The following is a 24,926-nucleotide window of genomic DNA, read 5'->3' as shown; positions in this document are numbered from 1 at the left end:
TACTTAGTATCCCTCTCCTACACACCATTGCCTTCCTAGCTACCACCACTCTCCTACTCCCACCCCTCCCAGTCTCACCCCCACCTCTTCACTTCTCTGACATCTTTCTCTGCAAGTACACCTCTCTGCAACTGTGCATTACTCTTACCTTTCTCTTGCCTAGTTTCTCAGGTCCTAATCTCACTCTTCTTGTACTTCCATTAGCATACGTCTTCAAATTCGAAAGAGAAACAGAAAGAGAACTTAATATGAGCCTTAATGAAGGTTCCATATTTTCTTTGCAATCTGTCTTTTCAACCTCTTTTCAGTTTTGACAATTGGGTGGCACTGAAAGCTCTGCCTATAAGATAAAAATATTTTCATGGGAAGGGAATCGAGGCAAGAGATGACATGTGAGGATGGAGACAGACAATGTGTGGATGTTCTTTGGTTATTTACCCACCTATTGACCTACCCATGCCACGTAATCCCTTTGGCCATTTCCACCCATTACCCGTGTCTCCCCGCCCAAAGCACATCTCACTGGGATCTCTGAGAGATAGCTGTATCAAGCAGTAATATCAGACGTTGTCATGCCTGGGCCTGCCAATGTTAACTGAAAGCATCCTCTGTGAGGTAATGGCTTAACTGCAGCTACAAATGCACTACTAGTGAATATATCGATAACTGTAGCTTTAGGACTTAAATGTATGTGTCAGTTCTGAATATGAAATGGAGCACCAAAGAATTCTGCACCTCAACCTCAGGTCTCTGGCATCTACCGCCAAGTGTTTTTGATGGATGAAAGAGCTTGACAATACTACATTTAAGAAGAATATTGCTAATTCTCTTATGTCACTTGCGCAATGCATTGTGCACCAAGTGCTTTATTTCACAGTGAAGCCTCTGCTCTTACCTGTTGTTTTCTTGTGTCCACCAGGCAAAGGATTACTGGTCTTGTCCGGGCCAAAATGGCTACAGCATCGCCGGCTGCTGACTCCAGGATTCCACTACGACGTTTTGAAACCTTATGTTAAAATAATTTCAGGATCCATGAAAGTGATGCTGGTATGTCTTTGTTTCACTTTCCAGTAATTTGCACAGGTTATTTAGTCTTAAAGATAAGGGAGCTGAGTTATTGCAATGACTATGCATTTAAATGCATCTATGCAACCTGCAGCCATATGATATTTTTACTTGTGGCTCCAGAGTTTTATTTAGTTTATTTGACTTTGAGTATTCATTTAGTACACAATTGGCTCCAAAGGCAGAGGTACACTTTGCATACCACAATAAACATGGGATTTAATTTATTTATTTATTTATTGGATATTTGTAGGGTGCCTACACAACAAATGGTGTTTCAAGGCACTGTAAGACAAAAAGGGGGGAGGGAACAAGGGTGAATGATAACAATAACTGTCCTACTCGGCATTGTGACATTCGGATTCTGCAAGTGAAGTGACAAGAAGTGTTAAGAAGAGGAGGGAGTGCCCGTATGTGTGAAATGTGAAGTGCTAGGATGGGAAGGGAACTGCAGGGTAAAGAGGAGAGGGTGTAAGTAAAATGGAGGGTGGAGGAGGGGGAGAGGGCCACTGGGGCGAGAGGAATGCGAAGGGGAGATTTCTTGTGAAATATGTGTGTGTCCTTTGTCTGGTCATGTACACACATAAGTTAATAATGACATCTCAAAATCTACACATCATATTTGAAATTTAAAAAAATTAGAATTGCTTATTTGCACAGATAGTTGTGTGCATTGTGGAATACTTTTTTCATGAAATCAAAATTTATTTTAAACTATAATAATTATCTCTACATTGTCATTAGAATACTAATTTTCAAATTGACGTGCATCCTTTTTTTGGCCACCTTTACACTTAAGAAGCTAGTGACAATTTTGTGTAAAATACTATAAAACAACATGCATGGTGTAATGACACAACACAGTGCACAACCTTTCTGAAAATGTCCACCCTGCAAATAGCAGATCTTTAAACATTGAACAAACTAACACTTAAACTAGGCATTATCATTTTTATTATTGAATTGGAATACTGTTTAAAAATGATGTGTGCCTCTGTATGCTGGCCACCTACACACATGACAAGTAAGACACAATATATCTAAGTCCTTCCCTAAAACTCTTATTAATAGTTAGATATCATTTATTTTCAAAATATTGTACTCTATTTTCTTTTATCTACACCTACTGTTTACTTGTTTCATATGTAAACTCTCATGACTATCTACACTCCCTAACACTCAAGTTAATGTACATGGAACCACTTATATAACCTAGTACTTATAGGGAACATTTGTACAGATTATAATATACAATGTCCTATTCAGTAAAACAGAAGAAGAAGATTGCAGAATGCTATTTTCTCTTCTGATGACTGTATTGATGAATATTAGCTCTACATTGATTTCATACTAGTAACAATCTACTTTACATAAAACTTGTATTAGCCTATTCTTCCTTTTCAAACTTTTATTTTGCATGTTTTTATTCACATATAATATAAAACATATTTTTTAAAACTTTGGTTCAATAACATTACGTAAGCATTCTTTAAACCCTTTGGCAATCTAGCTTGGTGTGTGACTAGAGAATCATTACAGACAAGCCAATCTTCTTCTGTTCGCACCCACTTTGCGAAATGTCCACAGTGAATGGATTCCCTCATGAAAAATAATTACACACGTCTTAAAAGTTGTCTTACTAATAGAATTCTGACTATTTGCAAAATTCATTATTGACATGTTAATTTTGCTACCATCTGTACTGTATCTTTGAAACATAATTAGTACATGCTTTAAAAAAACTAGATTTTTCAGTGTAGATTATAAATTACAGCTGTAGACACTGCATTGCATATCATGGAAATCTTTAGTTTGAAGATCAGAAAAATTCACACTTCTCTGATCAGGGATAGAAATATATAAAACATCTTTCCAAAATATCCTGAGTAGTGGAATCTTTCTTACATTGTGGACATATATATTTCCACTAGTAACTAATGTATCCATATCTATCTATACTAAAAGTTTCCAGTAGAAATAAACCAAAGACATTCATTAGAAATTCTTGACTATCTTCTGGTTTATTTTGAGAAAGTTGTTGATTTTCACTTGCAACAGCTACTACATTTCATTTACAGATATTTTAATAAATGCTTGTCTAATGTGGAAGCTCTTTCTTGCATCAATGCTGTCATTTAAAACAAAATGCACAAAGTTGCATTTGAATAGCATTCAACTCCTTTTTCATTACTAATTCTACAATGGCAGTATGCCATAGTTGAATAATATTCAACTTTGGTAGATTGTCTTGTTTTTTAGTCTTATGAGAAATTATTTTACTTGAATGTATTGGTTCGTGGCTAAGTGCTTAGCCGGTTCAGGTAAGGAGCTAACAGTACATTTAAACTATTATATTCTTCAATGCAAGAAATATCAGCTGTAATTATTTTAATCAAAGTTTATTAAAAAATAAACCTTCAATATCTTTCCCACGTGACAGAGCTACATATGACATTCCTTTTTGGAACACTGTATGAACAATGCCAATAAGTGCTGCTTCTAAAGTCACCCCTTGTGTTTTATGAATAGTAAGCGCTATGCAGAGCACAATGGAAATTGGGCTCTTTTCCCAAAGGTATTATTAAAAAGCATGAAAGGCGCAGAGGTCAGATCAATCAAATGACTTCCTTCTACACGATCAAGCTTAACTTCAACATGTTCAATATTTGTACTGTGAGGGAAAGTGTGAAATGCTATCACTCTTCCCATTGCTCCATTGGCTAGACCAATTTCTACATACCAGATCCTCTTTAACTATACGAGTGCATTGATGCACAGTTTTGAAACTGCTTCTAGACCTGCTGTTTTAGAAATTATATCATGTAGTTGAACTAATCAAGCTTTGGCTCTTTTGTCCAACTCTAATGGCATAACATGACTATCTAAAGCATCACATTTTATCTCCACAATATTTTGCTTCTCTAACAGCAGCATTATAGAGTTGAATTTGTGACACTCTGCAAGTGGACACATCAAAGCAACACAAGACATTTTTCTTTCCTGAAGAGTCAACATGACATCAGGCGCAATGCAATCTGCATGAAATATGTTAGAAATCAGTCTTCCCTTTAAGACTGCTTTAACATTATCCTCAAGAACACTTATGCAATCTTATGAAGCATTTCTGCATACTGTAAGTGAGCAGATTGCCTCATATTAATGGTAAGTTCCTGGAATTCAACTCAATTCCGAAGGTTAAAATTAGCAATACTGCCTATTTTTTTTAAATATCCTTAGATTGCAGCATCTTGAAAACTGGTTGACCTTTCACAGGAGTTAATTGTAACAAGTATCCAAAAACAAGTACATGTTTACCTCCAAATAAAATGTTGTAGTCAGTCTTCAAAACCTCTTGTATTCACAAGTGAATGAAAGCTAACATCAAGTTAGACACCATGCTTACTTCATCTACAATCAAGCTATTCAATTTTCTTAGAACTTTTCCTACTTCTTGTGCTGCACTTGATACAAGTTTTTGGTACACTAGTTTGATGTCATTCTCCACTGCTAGCATCAACCATCGATGGAAAGTAACATCCTCTACATTGAATTCTGCTAAACCTGTTGGAACAGTTACAATACATGACACAGAGCAATCAGGTAAATTATTTTGATCATAGCTCTTATTGCATGAATTAAAAGGAATTACCTGTTCCTGCCTGTCCACTAACATACATTAATAGAGGTTTGTTTTGGACACAAGAACATTCATGCCTGTCATGCAGTAAACCATGCAAGAACCTATCTTGGATTTTATAATACACTTCTTTTTGCTCTATATTTAGTTTACTATTTCATCATAATTTGCATCTGTAACTTTGTTTGTTGCATGGCACGTTCTACTTCTTCCATGGCAAGCTCAACATCAGTTTGAATAATTGGCTCATCAAACACAATTTGACTTCCTGGTGGAGGAGCTTGACTGCCAATTCAGCTGTCAAATGTCCTTCTTGACATAATTATTTCTCCAGTAACTCCAAGTACTACTCAACATTTGGATATGCAATTAGGCTTTTTTTTTGCAAAAAATTGTTCTTCAAAAGATTCAAAACTTTCAAGCAAATCACTCTCTCTATGCCATGGGAAGAACAACAGCAAAAGACCGAAATGAAACAATTCCTTTTTCTCTGCAGTTTGGCAAGACAGTTTCATGTGGTTGATGAGACTTTCCTTCTCATGTCTCACTAGTCAAGCAGTACATCCATGTACTTTAAACTGTCCTGTGTCACTGTTTGCTGCAATATTTTGATATGAGTAGCATTCGGATACTACATATAAACAAAGATCCTACAATTCTGCAGATCAATTTGGATAATTTGTATCAATCAAGTTGGTTTTCAGAATCACTGTACTTTCAGGTACAGTTTCAGCTAACTGCTGAATTTCAATCAAAGGCTTCAGTACACGATTTCGAGTACTAGGTGGGCAAAGACTTAACCAAAGTACATTAATGCTATGTCCAGACAGAGGAAAACTAGTTAGCTGATCTGCAGCTTCATAGCTACCACACGCTCTATGTGAGAGCATCTTCAGACCAAAGCATAGAAATTTCGGACTAAGACTTTTATCTGTTGATAACTCTGCCCATACTTCAGCTGCATCGCTCTTTTCAGCTTTGGTCGTGTATGCTGTTCCATAACGAGTAACAGCTGTTGTATCATCAGCAATATACTGTACATCAGTGTTTGCATTCCAAAGCTGAGCAATGAGAGGATTGTAATCACTAATAAATTGGCATTCCTTATCTGTTTTTAAATGATAGGTAGTTTACGGTGACTTACCAGTAACATGGTGTCAAACAGATGACATCAAACTATTCTCTCGACCAGCTGGTGTCACAGGCCTTAGAAAGCGAAATCTGCACTGAGTGCAGTACTTGTCTTTACTCTGACAGTACTTACCACATGATTACCTTTGAAATCTTTCTACCTTGTTCTATATATCAGCATTCACACCGAGCAGGAATGGAACAAGTAACATATTTTTCTATAAACTCCATCACACAGCCATCACTTTCTTTACCAAACTGAGGACCCTGGTACTCTTTCCTCCAAAAGAAATGTTCCACATATTAAGTGTGATGAAAGAATTGCTATACACTTACCGGGTCCATGGAACACAATTCTCCTGGTGTCATGTGTTCTATGTCTTATTTCTGTGGATTACTTTCAAGAATCGACTCTGCAAGATCATCCCAACCATAATCAGCGCAACTTAAAGTCGCAAACCAAGTTGGAGGGCCCAAGTTTCTGCTCATGCATCTGACCTCTATACCAGTATTCCTTGCTTCCTCTCATTGTGGCAAAAATATTGGTAGCTTTACCCTCTAAAACTTAATTTTCTTCTTTCACTTGTTGCAGTATCTCACATATAGAAAGATTTTGAAATCTTGTTCCTGTTTGAAGTGTATGAGCAACAGCATAACATAATGTTTAAAATTCACTTTCATACAATAAGTGAAAAATATATTCAACATTGTGGAATCAGGAATCTTCAGAATACATTCTTGTACAAGGATATTCTGAAGAAGAAATTGGAACTTTATTATCATCCAATCTGCCTCCTGTTCCAGTAGGAAAAAGCATAGGCAAACAACAAGCTTGTAACGTCTTGTCCCACAATGATTGGTGCACCAATCAGTGGATTGGTTAACCTTTCGTTGCTTTCATTTGATACAATTCTAAACTGTCGCCCATGACCTCATGTGAGTGTAGAGGATGAATAGTGCAATGTTCATTAAAACTATTCCCTTCTGCAACAGATAGACATTGGAACTGACCTTCACTGCTTTTGTTTGTTGACTCAAGATCAACCATAGACAAGTCTGGTACAGTCAGACTGCCGTAGTATAAATCATTGTGCTCCAATAGAAAAACCAATGCATTTTTCACCTTTCCAAAATCTGTAAGCTGCTGCCAAATGTTCTTAATTTTTGTGGCAACACCGTTTACTAAAACAAACATAGAATCTGCAATGTCACACTTCACTCCTAGAGGTTGGACATTTTCTTCCAAATTGGGAGGTAAATACACAACACTGCCTATAACAAAATGATTTTTTAGGCATATTTGACATCTTATTTTGCAATCCAACAATACATTATAAAGGATGAACAGTTTGCAATTCAATCACTTCAAACATGTTCAATTTCTGAAGCGTAACAGGGCTATCTGGCACTAACATGTCGTTCAAGACACTTCTTGGATGAATACTTGTTTGATTATAAAACCCAACACAGTATCTACAAAAATAAAGTGTCTCAATTGTGTCAAATCATTCTTCTACAAACAAATACAGTTAAAGTTCTTTCCAATCATCTAGATTGTGTTTAATTTCCTCAAAGTACACAAGTTGCACTAGAGTCTTATTCAAACTGTGTCAACGAGATATGTAAACAATGTCAGGTCTTTCAGTGGAAGAAAACTCAAACATTGCAATACTTCTTTTATACTGTTGAAAAACAGATCCTTTGAAAGCCAAAGATCACAATTTCCACTTCCTGTAATTACTCTTTTAAATGCATGATTTTTTTCATTTGCACTGTAGAGACTAAACTTTCTACAGTTCCAATCATAAGTGTTTAATTTAAAAGTACAAGGGACATACTTGGTGTTTTGCACTTATACAGTTTAACTAGAAGGTATTTTATTTTAGTATGATGTTCAGCCAGCATCCGTATATGATAAAAGTTACTCTTAGAACTACTTTTTATCAAGACAAGCTACAGAGTGACCAAGATCTGACCCTGATCTGTCTTTGAACATTATTTTTGTGCAAAACTTTCAAAAATCTCTTTAAAATTACAAGAAAATGTATCAATATTGTACAACAAATTGCACATCCGTATCTCACGTTGATTTTTATTTTTTATTCTAGAAAGACCTAAACGTTCAATTTCTGTATCATTAGACCTTAGGATTTCTTCTTTTTTAGAAATCACACCATTTTGGACTTCATAGCTACATCCACTCTCATCAATAGCACGGGGCACATTCTTTACATGAATTTAACTCTCCTCAATAAAAAAAGTTCTGTATGAGAAGTGTGTTTCCACCCTCTGCCAAACACATCACAAAAGAAGTCACGTGTAAGTACATGAACTGTTCCTATAGTTCTGTGGAATGGTGTAGTCACCTTAAGTAATTTCTTAAGTTTATAAAATAAAAAAATGAAAAATGTTCTTTTGATATGAAAAGGTTTTTTAATTATTACTTCTACATTTTTCTTTAGCAAAAAATGCTTTACAACATATCTAGATTTTGGTTTCACACTTCTCCAAAGATTTGTAAAAACTAGAGAGTGGAAAATCTTTTTGAATATATCTGTATTCCTCTGTGTCTAATCAATAGCACATTCACTTTCCTTTCTTCTAAAACTTAGTTTTTCACTGGCTACCAACAGATTTGATACATTTTTTTCTTTTATTGCTTTCACTTATAATATTATCAGTTCTATCAATGTGTTCAGTTGTCACAACTCCTATAGGAAATTGCACATTTTCTATTATAAGTATTATAACAGGAATTGTTGTATTATCTGCACTATTTATATGTACACGGTTGGCAACACAGCTTTTAAAAATATTATATTTAGAAAGTTTACATCCCTGCACACAATTATTCTTTTTAGCACATTGTTGTTGCATTGTTGATTGTATTGTAGAAAACAACTGTAAACAAAAATTATAATTGCTATGTAAACACCTAGTTTGGTAAAATACAAACACTGTTAAATGTACTGTACAATGTAATCCTGAAAGCTCAAGAGTGGAAAATCTTTCTCAATATATCTTTATTCCTCTGTTTCTAATTGATAGCACATTCGCTTTCTTTTCTTCTAAAAATCTTAGTTTTTTACTAGCTACCAACATATTTGATATTTTTTCTTTTATTGCTTTCACTTATAATATTCTCGGTTCTATCAATGTGTTCAGTTGGCACACCTCCTATCTGAAATTGCGCATTTTCTATTATAAGTATTATCAATAACAGGATTTGTTGTATTATCTGCACTATTTATATGTACACATTTGGCAACACAGCGTTTTAAATTATTGTATTTCGAAAGTTTACATCCCTGCACGCAATTCTTCTTTTTAGCACATTGTTGATGGCATTGTAGAAAGAAACTGTAAACACAAATTATAATTACTATGTAAACACCTAGGGCTACCCCATTACCGCATACCGGCTCCAGGTTCCCTGAATGGGGACTTACTGAGTCATTCCAACCTTGGAGGACCCGGTATTTCCCCATTCAGGGACCCCATCCCCATTCAAGCCCCCATAGGGATCAACAACGGGCCCGTAATTAGCTCCCTGGCACTTTAGCGGCTCCCGCTGAAGGACCTCGGAATGCGGCGAAAGGGGTTAATGGCACCGGCATCCTTACAGGCACCGTTAACCCCTTACCGCCGCACTCGGAATGAGGCCCCTAGTCTGGTAAAATACAAACACTTTTAAATGTGCTGTAAAATGTAATCCTGAAAACCATAGTCTTCCTCTTTATGTAGCAAATTCTCACAAAAAATAATATGGGAATCTTTCACATCATAAGAAATGTCACTATAAAAATCATTCTAATGCTGGTTATCTGTCCATATTTAACTAATACTCACATTTCAACATATATTTCATATGTGAAATGTAATCGTTCACTGGGCCCTGTGGTAAAACCCACAAATCTAAGTGAGTGACTTTTGCCTTGCAGTAGAACTGAACAAATGTAATCAATAGCTGCACCCTGTGGAGTAACAGAAGAACCTTAAAGGATGACTTTTGGGGTTTCATGCCAAATGTACCAGGTAAATTATTTCTGAAAAAATGTGAATCAAAGTGAAGTAGCTGAGTTCACACTTGCTAAGGTCTCATACTTTGCATTTCAGCTTTTCTGCAGTAATCTATCAAATGTCCTTGCTTCATTTTGTATGGCAAATCCCATAGTTTGTGCATATATTTCACCTCATATGTGTATGCTTCATCATGAATTCTTAGGCTGTGAAAGAAATGGTCATGCTGGACTACAAGATTAGCTCACTTTTCATTCAAGCTTAGCATCTAGAAAATGTACTGTGCCAACAACAGATGCATCACAAACTGAGAGTTGCCACCCATTGAAAATCTACATTGCTCATCTCATTTATGCAACATGAGCTACGCAATACCATACAAGGCTACTCCAGCAGTCAAAATAGAGTTCTACATGGTGCATTATTTATAGTGCAGCACTTGCTCTCTAATCTAATCATTGTATTATGTACCTCAGCTAGGTGGAATTTTCTCACCAACAATATATCCAGGGTGCGAAATTTCAAGTTGTAAGCTACAAGCCACACATAAAAAATCACTCGACCTCATTTCTGAAGTACGTCTGATGAATGACACTAGTATGCAAACACCAATACTTCAATATTTTACAAGTGTACCCCTCCACCAACCGTGACAATTATGTATAATCCAAGCTTCCACACATCACACAACCTGTGTGATCTTTTGCAAATCAATGTATTGCTTTTGTAACCAGTCCACATGTACAAAAATTGGGAATTCATGCAACAATGACCGTAAAAAAGATCTGTGCTGTATAAAACTAAAAAGAAAATTGAAGGAGTGCCTAACAGTGCTTTACTGCCCAATTGTAAACAGTTTAACTGGGGAAGCTGTGCTTAAATATCAGCTTCCCCACTTGTCCAAATTATGCAGTAATCCTGGGCAAATACCCTCATCTCACCATCATTTATTTGCAAGATGTTAATGAAAGGATCATCTAAAATACGTTCAGTGTTGTGCTATGTTAAAATGTCCTGACTTGAAGACGACGGTTTTGGGGACCCTCTACCTTCTGTTTGTGCTCAGGCACTTAGTATACTTTTCCACAAGGAATTATTTTGTATCAGAAGCAGCTTTGACACAAAGGCAGGAACCACAGTTGTAAAGACGTCAACTGCAGAAATGCAGCCTTGCACATTTTCTGATTTAATATTTGTGTCTTTTTTGCATACTCCCTCTTTCTTTCACTTGTCAGAAGTGGATAGAGCAGCAGGTAAATAGGCTGTCATAGTTCCCCTCAAAACTTCACTCATCATGTCCTTTTCCCCCAGCTGTTTCTGTTTTTTGTGGTTGTCCATGTCAATCATGTCAACCAACATATCAAGTACCAGTCTGTGAAAAGTGCAAGCATACAAACAAATTAAAATGTACGCAATTTTGTTTCTCAATTTCATTTCTCAAAGAAACTTGTGCTCATACAAGGCTATGTAGGTGTAATATTTTGAGTCACTAATATTACTGGGCTGATTTGGCCATCTTGGCAGAATCATATCCTTTTAGTTTTAATAGGATGCATGCTTTGTGCATTATCTTTCAGTTCAGAAATAGATTATCAGTTATGTTTTTTTTTTTAGGAAGAACATCAAATGTTACATGCACAGAGTAGTGAACTCCTAGTTTAGTCTTCTTAGACAGACTGGGAAAAGGATGGGAGACTTGGAGAGCTAACAAGAGGGGATAGAGTTTGGAGGCTAAGTGACAGCGAAAAAAGGGAAGAAATAGGGCAGAAGGGCTGAGTTCTGAATGGAGACAGGAATGAATGAAGCCTTTAAGGATGAGGAGCGATACATGTTTAACTTTGGATTAGGATTCAAAACCCTGCCATTGCCAACACAACCCCACATCCATGCGAGACTGATAAGAGTATCTACCATTAAATCCAGCAACAAACTGGAGGTAAATCTGCCACTTTTCCTCCATAATTCACTGGATGTAATGCCCAGTGAACACACCCATGGCAAATCAGTCAAAAATCCCTATGCACTACATACATGGAGAATTGCCACCACATGTAATCCTCTGGTGAACCTCAGGTCCAAGTGGAGGTAACAGTAATTTATTTTGGTGGTAATTTGTCCAATTTATTGCTGAATTACAACCAAACTCGTAATGAGACTACAAAGTAGAAAATCCTATCAAGCACTATACATGTAAGACCTAGCTATAGACCATTCTTTGTGAATGCAGTGTGGTCGTTCTATCATGTTTGACAAGACAAGCTTAAGATGTTTTTTTCCAACTTTTTCTAACAATTGGTTGCATTTTCCTGCATAATCAATGCTTCATTAGTAGTGCTCAGCCTTTAAGGGCCCTCTTCACTTCAGCTCATATGTACTGTTAGGGGAAGTTAATGCGTGTATAGCTAAATAAAAAACAGTCTACTATTGAAGCACCTCCACTGCTCACCTCACTTGGCTTCTCCAGGTCTACCCACCCCCGTGGTTTGCTGGAATGTGCTAGTGTTCATATGCATTGCTGATTGAAGTAGGAGAAAGTCTGTTATTTCAAAATCTTTCAAGTTTATTTGGGGCATTTGGAATCTTTCAATTTAAAACGTTTTTGGCAGTCCCACTTGTTTTTCCACTATTCTACAAATCAATGTTAGTGGCACCGGAACAAATGATTGGCCCAAACATTATATTAACCCCTACCTCTAACAAAAGCACAGTCAGTGGCTTACTGAAGCACTGTGAATACAGCAGCAGTGTTTTCAGGACCTGCATAGACCTGAAACATCACAGCGTGAACCCCCACAAGGTGTCTCTTCTCCCCCACTTGCTCATTAGACTTAATATGCAGCAGACACAGGTATGTATCAAATGGCCCAGACTTGACAATACATTCACCTGCAGGGCCTTGCCTAGTAAGCAAGCATTCTGTCACACTCTAGGAGCACCTGCACCTGGCAACACCCACAAAAGCGAGGATTGCCACAAGTTAATAAATGCAAATATCAAGCTCAATTCTGTCTCACTCTCTGCAATTAGCAGTATGTGGCATATGTGCATGGATCGATACACCAGACCTCCATATGCACACAATTAATTACTCGCCCCAGTCTCATTTTTCTCCACCAATCGCGAGTGGCAAGTGCATGTTTTGCAGCCTGATATATGCGAAATTGAGTCTACCATTTCTGTCACAGATTCGAAAGTAGATTACATCACTGCATTGCGTCCAGAACACTATGGGTAGAATCATTTTCAGCACTGTTGCATGCACATGAGACCAACCTATGTGCTACGTACAACACCTGCCAATTTATACAGAAAGTAAATCCACACTGGTAAGGTCCCAGTAAACGTGTCTTCTCTTGAAAAGTGGTTAGACGATTATACACTGAGGTTACGGCCACAGTATGCTAGGTCCTACAAATGTCTTTGGGGTTTCAGGCCAAATGCACTGGGTAAATGGCATCTATGAAAATATTAACCAAACTGAATGACGTAACGCACAGTGGCTAATACCACAAAGTTTAGATTAGATTAGAGACCTGTCTGCCCCATGTAGAACTCTGCTCTGAGTGCTGGAATGATCTGGGATAGTATTGTGCTGCTCGAATAGCATAGATAAGGTGAGCAAAGTAGAGTTTCACTGGGTGGGCACTGAGTTTGTCAACTTGTGATATATCCGTGGTTGGCACAGTACATTTTTGCTATGCTAAACCTGAGTGAAAAGTGAGCTAATCTTATACACCACAGAAACAATTTCTTTCACAACCTAACAATTCATGGTACAGCATGTACATATGAAGTGAAATATATGCACAAACCGTTGGATTTGCAAGGTCACACCTATATCAAAAATGGCAATCTCATTTGATGTGTTAGTTCGGAAAAGCTGAAATGCAAACTATGAGCCCTTACCCACTGTGAATTCATCTCCTTCAATTTGCTTCATAATTGTTCAGAACCCATTTACGTGGAGCAGTACGCCTGATGAACCAAAAGACTTTAATATTACCTGGAACACTGTAGCCATAGCTTCAGAGTACAAGTCCCAAACCACTTTGCAAAAAAGAGGCCTTTACAGAGCAAACAAGTAAAATGGCCAACACATTTTTATTACAACCTATAACAGTCAATAAACCCAAAACAATCCTTCTAAATACTACTTTGTAGAACATGTAGAAACACAATTATATGCAACTTTTTAATTCAAAACAGAAAAATAAAATAGCTGCTGCTATAACCCTGGTTATACTGGGAGACATCACATAACTGCGGGCACACGTGCATTTTTTCCATGCACTGAAAAACACATATTGCAAAGGTTTCAAATTTAAATCACACATGCCTTGAGGTGAGGACATCCAAACAAAAAGACATGTAAAAGTCTGTGCTAAAACATCCATAAAATAATATGATCACTGCAAAAAAATACAAAATGCTGTATCCGCGGGTAGGACCAGTGGGTTAATACCCATGGCCGCTAAAGCCTGCTATAATGCGTGACGTCCAAATTGGAGCATTTATAGCCACGGGTATGTGCAACCACCAGTAGCCGCGGATACCCACAACATTTTGCAAGATTCAAAAAGACATATAAACAAGGTGTACACATGTAAATAACACAAAGATACACATAAGGGCATATAATCAGAACCACATGTAAACTTTTGTAGTAAAAAAATCCATTAAAGATCATGATCAATGCACACAAATTGGTATCGCTATATGTAAACACTGGTGGGGGGTATCTGTACTCCTGCCCTCTATATGGCAGAGTAGACATACAGAGCACCCCATCCAAGATTCTCTATATGGTAGTATGGATGAGCAACCAAGGTTCATGCTCTCAGGAGGTGCTGCAGGCTGGTTTTTAAGTGAAGTGTAGTCCCCAGGACACCCACAAAGGAATCTTCACACACTATGATATGTGCTAACACAATTCTTTCTATAAAAAAGGTTCAATATATATACACAATTAATAACACACTTTGTACAGTGGCAACTCTAATATGGCAAATATATACAATGTCTATGTGGTACCACACTTCACTATTGACCCCCTTAAATGCACCAACTGCTGACAGTTCTCATGGCATACAAATCAAACAGTAATGTGTATCAGCATAAGACACAGGAAGGAAGGCAAGTTAGTTTGAACAATGGCAGAAAAGTACTTTAGCTACTAAGACACAGTTCTATGTGAGACTCCCCCCACATGGGCAACCTGTAATAAAGTGTATTAACAAGCTCAGTCCATTTAATAGTCTTGTTTCCTGGTAAAAAAAAATCCACTACCCCAATTTACCTGAGTTAGCAGAGTTTCTTCAAAGGTTCCCTCCAGGGTGGACTCTCTTCAAAGCAGGAGCCACAGGGCATCTAGAGTCCTCAAAGAAGGTGAACCCTGGCATCGAGAGTCCTCAAACAAAAGAGTTTAGTGCCATAAGGAAGACTGATGAAGAACTCAGGCCTGGGAATGGGGCATCGAGGGTCGGCGTCGAATGTCAGCGTCATCGATCGGGACTCGACCACGGCTGGACTTTGGATCTTCACTTGTCTGTATCTTTGTGGACTTCTGGTGGCGGGAAACCCACCGTCGGATTCTCCTCGGTCATCAACGACTTTGATTTTCTCCGGCAGGAAAAAGCGGTCGACAGTGATGGCAAGGGAGCCCTTTGTTTTAAATGTTCATAGGCAAAGGTGGAGCTTTGCGGCTCGGGACATCGAGCAGCACAGCGTCAAGCTGTCCCCGCTTCTGGGCAACGTGACTTGACTGGCTTCCAGCAGTTACAGAAATCCTCTGAACCCCGGACAACGGCAATGGACTTGGACGGCCTCGATGTCCTGGTGCTTTACTTCAAAATTTCTCAGAAGACCCCATCTCTTGTCGACAGTCTTTTGGGACTGGCTTCCAGGATGCCTCGATGAAGATCAGCTTCTGCCCAATGTTCCCTCATAGCTCGGGGAGAGGTCTCCTAGCCCGGTCCTCTCTCAGTCATATACTCTTCACCTCTACTACAATAAAAAAAATCATGGAAAATTTCACTGTGCTCTTTCGTTAGATGATTAAATTATTTTCTCTCATTTAAAAAACTCCATCTAAAATAAAATGTCCTCAATATCACTATTAGTTCCATTCGCAACATTATCAAAATCTCCTCAAAATAAGGTTCCTTACTTTCAGAAATTGGCTCAATTTTTCAAATATCCAATGAAACAATAAAAATAGCCCCTAAATAGCACAATATCCTAAACAATAAAAATGCACTATATTTATTTATTCATTTATTTTTATATTTGTAAAACCATATATAGAAAACATCTTAATATTATGATGCAATACAATCTATAGTTGTATTGGTACATATAAAGATCAGTCAGAAAAGTGCATTGGTTAATAGGTTCAACAGTAGAACAGCACCTGAGGTACTTGGCATCCTATTGGCAGCTGTCCACCACACAAAGAATAAACAAACAATCAGAAAGTAAATACGAGGAATTGTACTTTCTCTTCTCATTTACTCATCTCCCATTGCTTATTCTAATATCTGAGGTGACAAGCAGCATTTGTTCTATCACGGTAGAATGGAAAACGACATGGAATGGCTGCAGGACAATTATCCTACAGAAGAAGAAATTAAAAGATGCTCAAGAAAAGGAACCCGAAGAAAATACATTACATCAGGATTTTCTGAGCCCATTCTTTATATTTATGTAAAATTAGACAAACACTATTTTATTGAACAAATATCAGTCGCCAAACAGATAATGTATCTAACTACTTATAACCATTTATGCAACTAACACAAATATTCTTAAGTGTACTATGGGCCTGATTAGGAGGCTGGCGGCCGCGTAATGAACGGTGGTGGTACGGGACCAGCACCGTTCATCCCGGGCCGCCAGATTATGAGGTGTGCAGCGGGTCCCACTTTTCACGCCTCGTCAGATCAGACGTGAAAAGCGGGAGCCGCTAGCAGGCCAGGATGCTAACAGCGGGCCCGTCATTAACAGGCCTGTTGTTAGCATCCTCCCCATTCCCCTTGAGCCATATGGGGGCTCAAATGGGAATGGGGATGTACCAAGTCCGGGTCCCGCGAAAGGGATTTACTGGGCCCTCCAAGGTCGGAATGGCCCGGTAAGTCCCCTTTTGCGGGAACCGAACCCGGACCCGAGTTTGGAGGCAGCCATGCCCTTTTTAAGGGCATGGCTGCCTCCAAACTCGTAATGAGGCCCTATATCTTCAGTCATTGAAGTATCACAAATAAATAAACTAGTAGCATTTGAAACGGCCGCCGCCAACTGTGGACAGCGCTGTGAACAAAAAGTATGGAAAACACATTTGGGGTAGTTTGAGCAGAGTAGAGTTGGCATGGAGCTGGTTTCATAGGTGAAAAAAGGGCATCAGGTGCTACAGAGTCCGGAGTCAATTTTAGTATCCACTGACATTATTTGGATTGCAGGGGGTTCTGGGTGAGTCTTGGTATTTGAAGGTGTATTGTACATACTTGCTATGTGGTTTAATTATATAGTAGTGGTTGTGGCCAGTGGATACATGAAAAAAAAGAGTTGAGCAGGAAATTCCTTAAGTTTCGGAAACCTCTAAAAACTCTGCTTTTCTCTTCCTCTTTCCCTTTATCTTTCCCTGCTAACCCAGACTGGTTGTCTGGTCACTCATAAACAACACAGTCAAGACCAGTACTCCCCCCCCCACCTTCAGCACTGCCCTTGTGGGTCTACTGCCTGGTGGCTGTGCACTCCACCCTTGGGACGCTTCTGCCCCAGCAGTTAGCCAGTGGCCTTCCACCTTGGCATCCCTTGTCACTTCCGTCCTGGGCTCCCATCCGCACTTGCCCATCCTTACTTTCCCGTACATTTATGCAGTTCTGTTACTGCAGAATGCATATGTGCATTTAAAGTAGCACTGTGTACAATTTCTTTGTAAAAGTAAGGGACATGCGGATGCTAAAGATGTGTAAAACATTGTGAAGTGGGAGTTGATGTGTGGAAGTTTAATTTGTTGATAAGGTTATATGTAGAGTATTTGGAAGTGATTGGTGGATAGATGTGTGATTTTTCGAAAAGAAAGAAAAAATGGTGGAAGAGCTGAACTTTGCGATGGTGTGCATGTGCCATCCGGGTATTTTAATGATGCATGTTCTGGAAAGGGCACTTCAGAGACAGTGGATATTTCATTGTCCTAGGAAGGATTGCATTTTTATCAGAACGCTTACCTGATTCCAAGCACCTCCTCACGGCACTGCGAGCGTAGCTCTTTCCGTCAGCCACCCTGCTTCCTGGAGGGGGCGGGACCACGCTGTGACACGTGACTGATCACGTGATTTTCGGAAGTCCATTTAACGAGACTCGCACCGCCCGAGCGCTGTATTTCATTGTCCAAGGAAGGATTGCATTTTTATCAGAACGCTTACCTGATTCCAAGAACCTCCTCACGGCACTGCGAGCGTAGCTCTTGCCGTCAGCCACCCTGCTTCCTGGAGGGGGCGGGACCATGCCATGACACGTGACTAATCACGTGATTTTCTGAAGTCCATTTAACGAGACTCGCACCACCCTTGTGGTGTTAAGCACATTGGGGTCAAGGCCACTGGCTGTTATGCGGCTGTTTGGCGCGTGGGTGTGTATTGACTCTGGTGAACTAAGTAAGAAGTGCTATTTGTGGTCCTCCACTTCGTGTGTTGCCACGTCCCTTTGATTCTAATAGCCACCAATGAAGAATTGTACATAATCTGATACATTTTATATATCACATTTTTCCATCTGGAGCTTTGTGTGATCAGGCTCAGTGAACGGCGGGAGACTGCGGGGCGAGACCCTTTGATCCCAGTCGTTTCCTGGCCACCATTAATTACATAAGTAATTTTATTCTGCTTTGAGGTTAAGAAATGTGTTGTTGTGTGCGTCCATTAGTACTACCCAGAAAGCCTCAGTAAACCACTGTGGGTGCAAGGTGTGATATTTTATATGCTCCATCTGATGAAAATAGCATTATTAGTTATTTGAGGGATTAAGGCTGCTTCCCACGAAATCCTTTTACCCCATTTCCCAGTACAGATAGCATCTTTTATGCTCTTTGCTCCTTACACGCTGAAAACAAATATGCCAGACGCTTTGAGCGCCTCTCTAACCACCTCAGTGATTACACCCAAACAAAAGAAATCATCTCGCATATCGAAAAAATCGATCATTTTAACACCTATTTTAAGAACTCCACTGGCCAATAAAGACATTTGTAACTTCTGTGCAGAGCGCAAGGAATGCATGCCTGATGATTCTGCCCCAGTGCCACCAACAACTGACTCCATTTTGCCAGTCCCTTTGAGTACACCTATTGTCTCTGATGCCACTATTTTAGCTAATGTACAATCAGAATCCGTTTGCCAAGATGTTAGACTTGGTGTTCCTGTCTCTCGACCATTAGCAAGTATTAGAGATTTCTTCCCAAGTCCCTAACTTGTCAGATGTTTCGAATATCTCCATTCATGCTAGTGTAAATAACTTAAGTAGATCCCATGAGGATCACTCCGGTGAAGATGCCATTCAAAGCATAATGGCCTCCACTATTCACTCTATTCATGACTCCTTTTTATTACCCACACCTCGGCGGCGTTTACCACCTGATTCTTTTGCAAATCCAATTGAGAATCTGGCGTTAATTGAAATAACTCTGGCAGCTGTAAACACCACTATAGCCAGTCTTTACAAACTATTTGAATCACTTGATGTTAAAATCTCATCACAAGCTAGCCAAATAAATCAAATTGCGGAAGGAATCGTAAGTCTTTCTGCCTCTAACTTAAATCGGTCAATTTGTCCCCACAGAGTGGACGTTGCAGTTGGCTCTGACACACCTCTGTTTGAAATCCAGCACGGAAATCGGTTAAATTCAGCTGTTCCTATCTTTACTAACATAATCCATCCTGTCTCTTCTCCAACTTCGGAGGCACCAACTGCCAATGACTCTTGGATAAATCTAGACAGTAGTCCCAAAGATAGTCACCCTAAAAGATTACCAACTACTGTTTTTGTTGACTCTCAAAGAATATCCAAACCTCTTGGCCATAGACTGAATAATCTAAAGTCACAAGACAAAAATCGTACTTAGAAAAAGAGGTTGTGGGGCTCATCAATTTCAGGCGTCTGTTCAACCACCAGTTACCCTGGCTCCAGTGTTTCTACCTGCCAGACAACCTTTTGTAACCCCTATGGTTTCTTCACAGAATCTTCCCAATGTACAAACTGTAGGGATGGTGTCTACCACAAACTCTGGCCCTTCTATCTCTGCAACTGAATATGCCCCTCTTTCAGAGATCATTGACTTAATCGATGCACCTGTGCCTGAGAATTGTCCTCCCCCTCTTGCAGCTCAGGTGCCTGTCATCAGGGTAAGTGATGTTAGACCCAGTCATATCACCCAGTTGAACTTTTCAGGATGGGTTTACTGGTTGCACAGGATCCAGAACGTTTGATAGCTGAAGTGCAAAATTGTGAACAGTCTGATCCCTCTACCCCACATTCAAATTGCCCAGCGGTCTGCACGTGTTCATATTGTGGCCCTGCGACTATTCCTGCCCAATCATTTTCTACCACGCATCACACAAAACCATTAATAGAGTGCCTCAGAGAAAATGATCGTTAATATCCTGGAATACCAGAGGTCACTCCCATCTTCAATGGTCCTCTTCACTTAATATCAACAAATATGATATAGTGGCCTTGCAGGAAACTTGGCTTGTACGGACTCCTGTGTGGGACGACCATGTAATCAGTCTTTTGCCTGCTCTCACGACTGCTAGAGGGAGACCTACATCTGGCCTTTTGGTAGCCGTTGGAACTAGCAGGGGACTAAACATTACGGAGTGGGCGTCACCTAATAACTTCATTCAATTGGTGAAAATCACTTTTGCTACTCAAACCTTAGCCCTAATCAATTTGTACCGAAACCCTCTTGGAGTGACTGATGAAATTTTCTATAAAGATTTGTCAATGGTAATGGAATTGATAACTTGTGGCCAATCCGTTGATGCTATAATGATGGTAGGAGATCTAAATCTAAATTGCATAAGCCCGAAAACGAGGTGTCAAAAGAGTGAGAGTATGAGACGGATCAATTTTGTGAAAAATCATAATTTGCATATGGTGAATGGAGCCATTGTGGGCGACATCCCTCCTAAAGTAACGTGGTAGAGATGGAGCTCTAATTCAATCATTGACTATATCTTTGTTTCGAATAGTCTCTTTCAAAGAGCTGTTAATTTTAAAATTCTACCACAATCACTCAGCGATCATCATATGCTGGTTTGGTGATCCTACTTTACAAAAGCAATTGTGGTCAAAGCAAACTTTAAACGTGAACTCTGCTAGGACACGATTGAAGTGGTCGGAAGCCTCATTAAATGCCCTTAATCATGCCACTCTGGGCTTACATGTGACGAAGCAAGATTTCTATATAGATATTCTTCCGTCTTTTGGTTCTAGGGATCTTGGGCAATTTTCCAATGTAGTGAATCACAGACACCAGTATGATCCAACTCTACAACAAGTAAAATGTACTTATCAAAAAGAATTAAGAGATACTCTCAAGCTCTCCTCTGACGAACGAGAATGTGTTCGTAGGAAAATAAAATGCCAATATCGTAACTGGAGTAGAGCTAGAAGAGCTTCACTTTACCAGCGAGACAGTGAAACTTTCCTATGCTTGGCTACTAACAAGAATTCTGCTCAAATTTGGTCGCTGCTTAACAGTGTTTCGAGTAATTTCCAACTCAACCTCCAATTGTGTAGTGTTTCTGAAACACAATGGCTCAATCATTTTTTGAAACTGTATGCAGACCCCAGGTTCACTGATTTTGCTTATTCTCAATCGTCTCTAACACATTGGAATCTAGAATTCTCTCCCCTAATTATTGAAGCTCTTATTAAAAAATCCTCATCCTCACGTGCAGCTGGGCCAGATGGTTTAAACAACTTTATGTTCAAACAGCACTCATCCAAATGGGCTGTAATATTAAATAATGTATTTCAGCAAATTATCTTTTCCAAGAAAATTCCCACCTCATGGCAGTCATTGTTACTTGTTCCTATTTTCAAGAAGGGTGATAGGGAATCGCCTGCAAGATACCGTCCGATAGCATTACTTGATGCTCCAGGGAAGCTATTTGCCTGGTTAGTATTAAGAGACTTTTGTCGCTGGACTGATAGCTGTAAGCAGCGCGATCCATGCCAGACTGGTTTTGTTGCTGGCTTGGGTACAAACATTAATTTACTGACTCTTAACGCCCTAAAAGCTCAGGCCCAATCCACAAAACAACCATTATTTTTTGCCTTTGTTGATTTACACACAGCTTTTGATGCTGTTTCTTGAGTTAAACTGATGGAAAAATTACTTTTGGCTAATTGTCCCCCAACCTTGTGTGACATTATTTATGCTTTCCATTCGTCCACGTCCATAAGGGTCAGACTGTCCATGCTCGGTCTGTTATCTGCTGCGATACATACTTTTAGAGGGCTAAAACAGGGTTGTGTCCTGGCCTCAGCCATCTTCAATTTTTTCATTCATGACGTGAGTGAATCCTTTGCACCGGTATCATCTGATTCACCAAAAATGAATGGTATGGTCATCAAAGCCCTTTCGTATGCAGATGACCTGGTATTGGTTTCTAAAACGCCGGTAGGACTTCAGAGGCTATTGTCTGTGTTACATTCATATCTGACTGTTAATGAGTTAGTAATCAACTTAAACAAAACTCTAGTTGTTGTATATGCTCCAAGACCATCTAGAAGAATGCAATTTGATTGGAAAATTGACAACATGAGAGTGGATGTGGTGCCATCGTATCTCTATTTAGGGATTTTATTCAATGGCTCTCCTTCCATTGACTCGCACTCAAGGATATTAGACCATAAAATCCTAACTGCCATTTCTCAAACCAAAATTATTTTATATAAATTTGGTAAATTTACAATCAGACCTGCTATCTCTCCTATTGGAGACAAAAAGTACTGCCTAAACTATTGTATGGTCTTGAGACAAAGAATATTATCTCTTCGACTGTTCTTCACTGACTGGAGGCCAAATACTGGAGAGGAGTTTTATATCTCCCTCAATGTGTACCTGGCCCTTGTTAAGATACGAACTGGGCCTTACTTCCGTGAGTGCTGAGTATCATTGGAGGCTATGTGCCTTATTCCGTAAATGTCTGACTTTTGTACAAACTGACAACATACTTACTATTCTATCATCTTATATGTTAACCTCTTGACATTTATTTGTTAAAACCTGGGTATCGCACATTTATAACATCATGGCTAAAGCCGATTTGACCTTGGAAGTTCTCATTGTTAATCCCACTCGAGCAAAAGAAAAAATCTTTAGACACGACTGGATTAATACGAGAACTGAGTGTCTATCCTATAATGATTATCAAGCACTAGTTTATGAACACAAAAAACTCAATGTTTCGGCCTCTTATATAAATCAGTCTCCTTCACCGCAAGTAAGAACAACTATTTTACGTCTTTGTTTCAATTTGTTCCCTACGCGTGACATTTTGGTCAGAAGAAAACTCTTGCCCTCGATTGAAAATGATTGCTCCTTCTGTCAAAATGTGGCTTTTAAGGAAACGCTTAAACATATTATAGCTGAATGTCCAGCAGTAGAGGTTCAGAGAAACAAATATTTTGAGCCGCACATGTCCTATATTAGTGTGATACCTGCTGACACTCGATGGTCTGTGTTGCTTTCAACTAGCTCAACTAGCAGTCAGATTGCTATTCATAACTTTTTGGCTGTGCTCAAATTGAATGTGAATTTTGTCTCTTGTTTGGGATCAGAAATATAAGAACTTTCCGGGTATATTAACTATTGGATAATCCATTTGGAATCTCAATCATGCATTGAATTACTCTTTGTCCTTTTCAAGTGAGTGGTAGTTCGATTGTTCTAATAGTTATCGGATGGAATTCTTTCTTGTTTGTTTTTTGATCCTGTTTGTAATCTCACAGCTTCTTTCCTTTTATTGTTACAATAAGATATTTTATGTTAAAGTAATGTTACTGTTTGTTTATCATGTGTCATGTTTGTAATTTGGAAATTGTTTATGGATTTGTTAAAATATTGAAAAAGTTGATTTTTCAGCTATATTCAATAAACAATAAAAAAAAAGACAGTGGATAGTTTTGAAGGTCCATGGATTATGGTCATCATTATATGCTAGAGAAAATAATTTGGGACAGAAAATTATTTTGTTCTATAGTATACACTTGTCCATTATTATCATTAGCATAGTACAAACTGCTAATTGAAATGTTGGAGAATCATATTGCATCTAACTACTTTACTGAGAAATGTAAAGTAGATGGAGTCTATAAGGTTATTTTTTGTAGTTCTATTTTTTAACTGTGAAAGGTGGTTCCTAAAGCAACCTGATTTTTGGTGTTTTTTGATTTTGTATATTTTTTCTTTTGTTTTCTTTTTTTGCAGGAGAGGCGAGGAAGTAAAGTGGGGGAGGGAAATTACGGAAGCAGCAGCAACCACAGATATAGAGGGTCAGGTGTACAGGGGAAGATGTTGGGCATGCGTTAAATCCAAGGTAGGGGGCATTGTTTCTCCTGCTCCTTGATTACAGCCTCGAAAGCACTTTGAAACGGGTCCCCTCTGCACAGTGGTGTGTTGCAGTATATACAGAGTACTGTTGTCTTAGAAAGATATAGACTAACCGCCTCTATTATGGCTTGCAAGGTAGCTGGTGGGAACTTGTGCCCCACAGTTGTAGCCTGTGTAGTGGCAGTATTGGTTGAGGAATATGAGGTAGAGGAAGACAACATATTACTTCTTGAGAAAGATCACCAGATGGCTGAGAAGAAGGAGTGGTTATTTGCAGAGCCTGGGTGATCATTGGTTGTTACTCGCCAGTTGTTGATATAGTGCATAATAGATGTAAGCCATTATGGCCAAGACTTGCTAAGCTACTGACTTGGGTCGAGGAGGACCCTTGCAGAAAGTGCCTCTGGAAAAGTCAAAACCGTGTTTCAGGAATAATGGCACCAGTAAAGTTGGAGAGAA

General features: G+C 38.9%; 1 protein-coding gene across 1 annotated transcript in view; it reads left to right on the top strand.

The window, feature by feature from the left end:
• Positions 1-24,926, top strand: part of LOC138547970 (cytochrome P450 4B1-like) — a 283,416-nt gene that overhangs the window by 56,236 nt on the left and 202,254 nt on the right. The window contains exon 4 of the mRNA XM_069642247.1: positions 920-1,047. Within this exon, the coding sequence (XP_069498348.1) occupies positions 920-1,047 (128 nt within the window). The remainder of the gene's footprint in view (positions 1-919; positions 1,048-24,926) is intronic.

This window comes from Ambystoma mexicanum, chromosome 1q (genome assembly GCF_040938575.1).
Source record: "Ambystoma mexicanum isolate Mex_15411 chromosome 1q, UKY_AmexF1_1, whole genome shotgun sequence".
NCBI classification, from domain to species: domain Eukaryota; kingdom Metazoa; phylum Chordata; class Amphibia; order Caudata; family Ambystomatidae; genus Ambystoma; species Ambystoma mexicanum.
The sequence above is the reverse complement of the archived record's forward strand: the minus strand, read 5'-3'. Positions and strand labels throughout refer to the sequence as shown.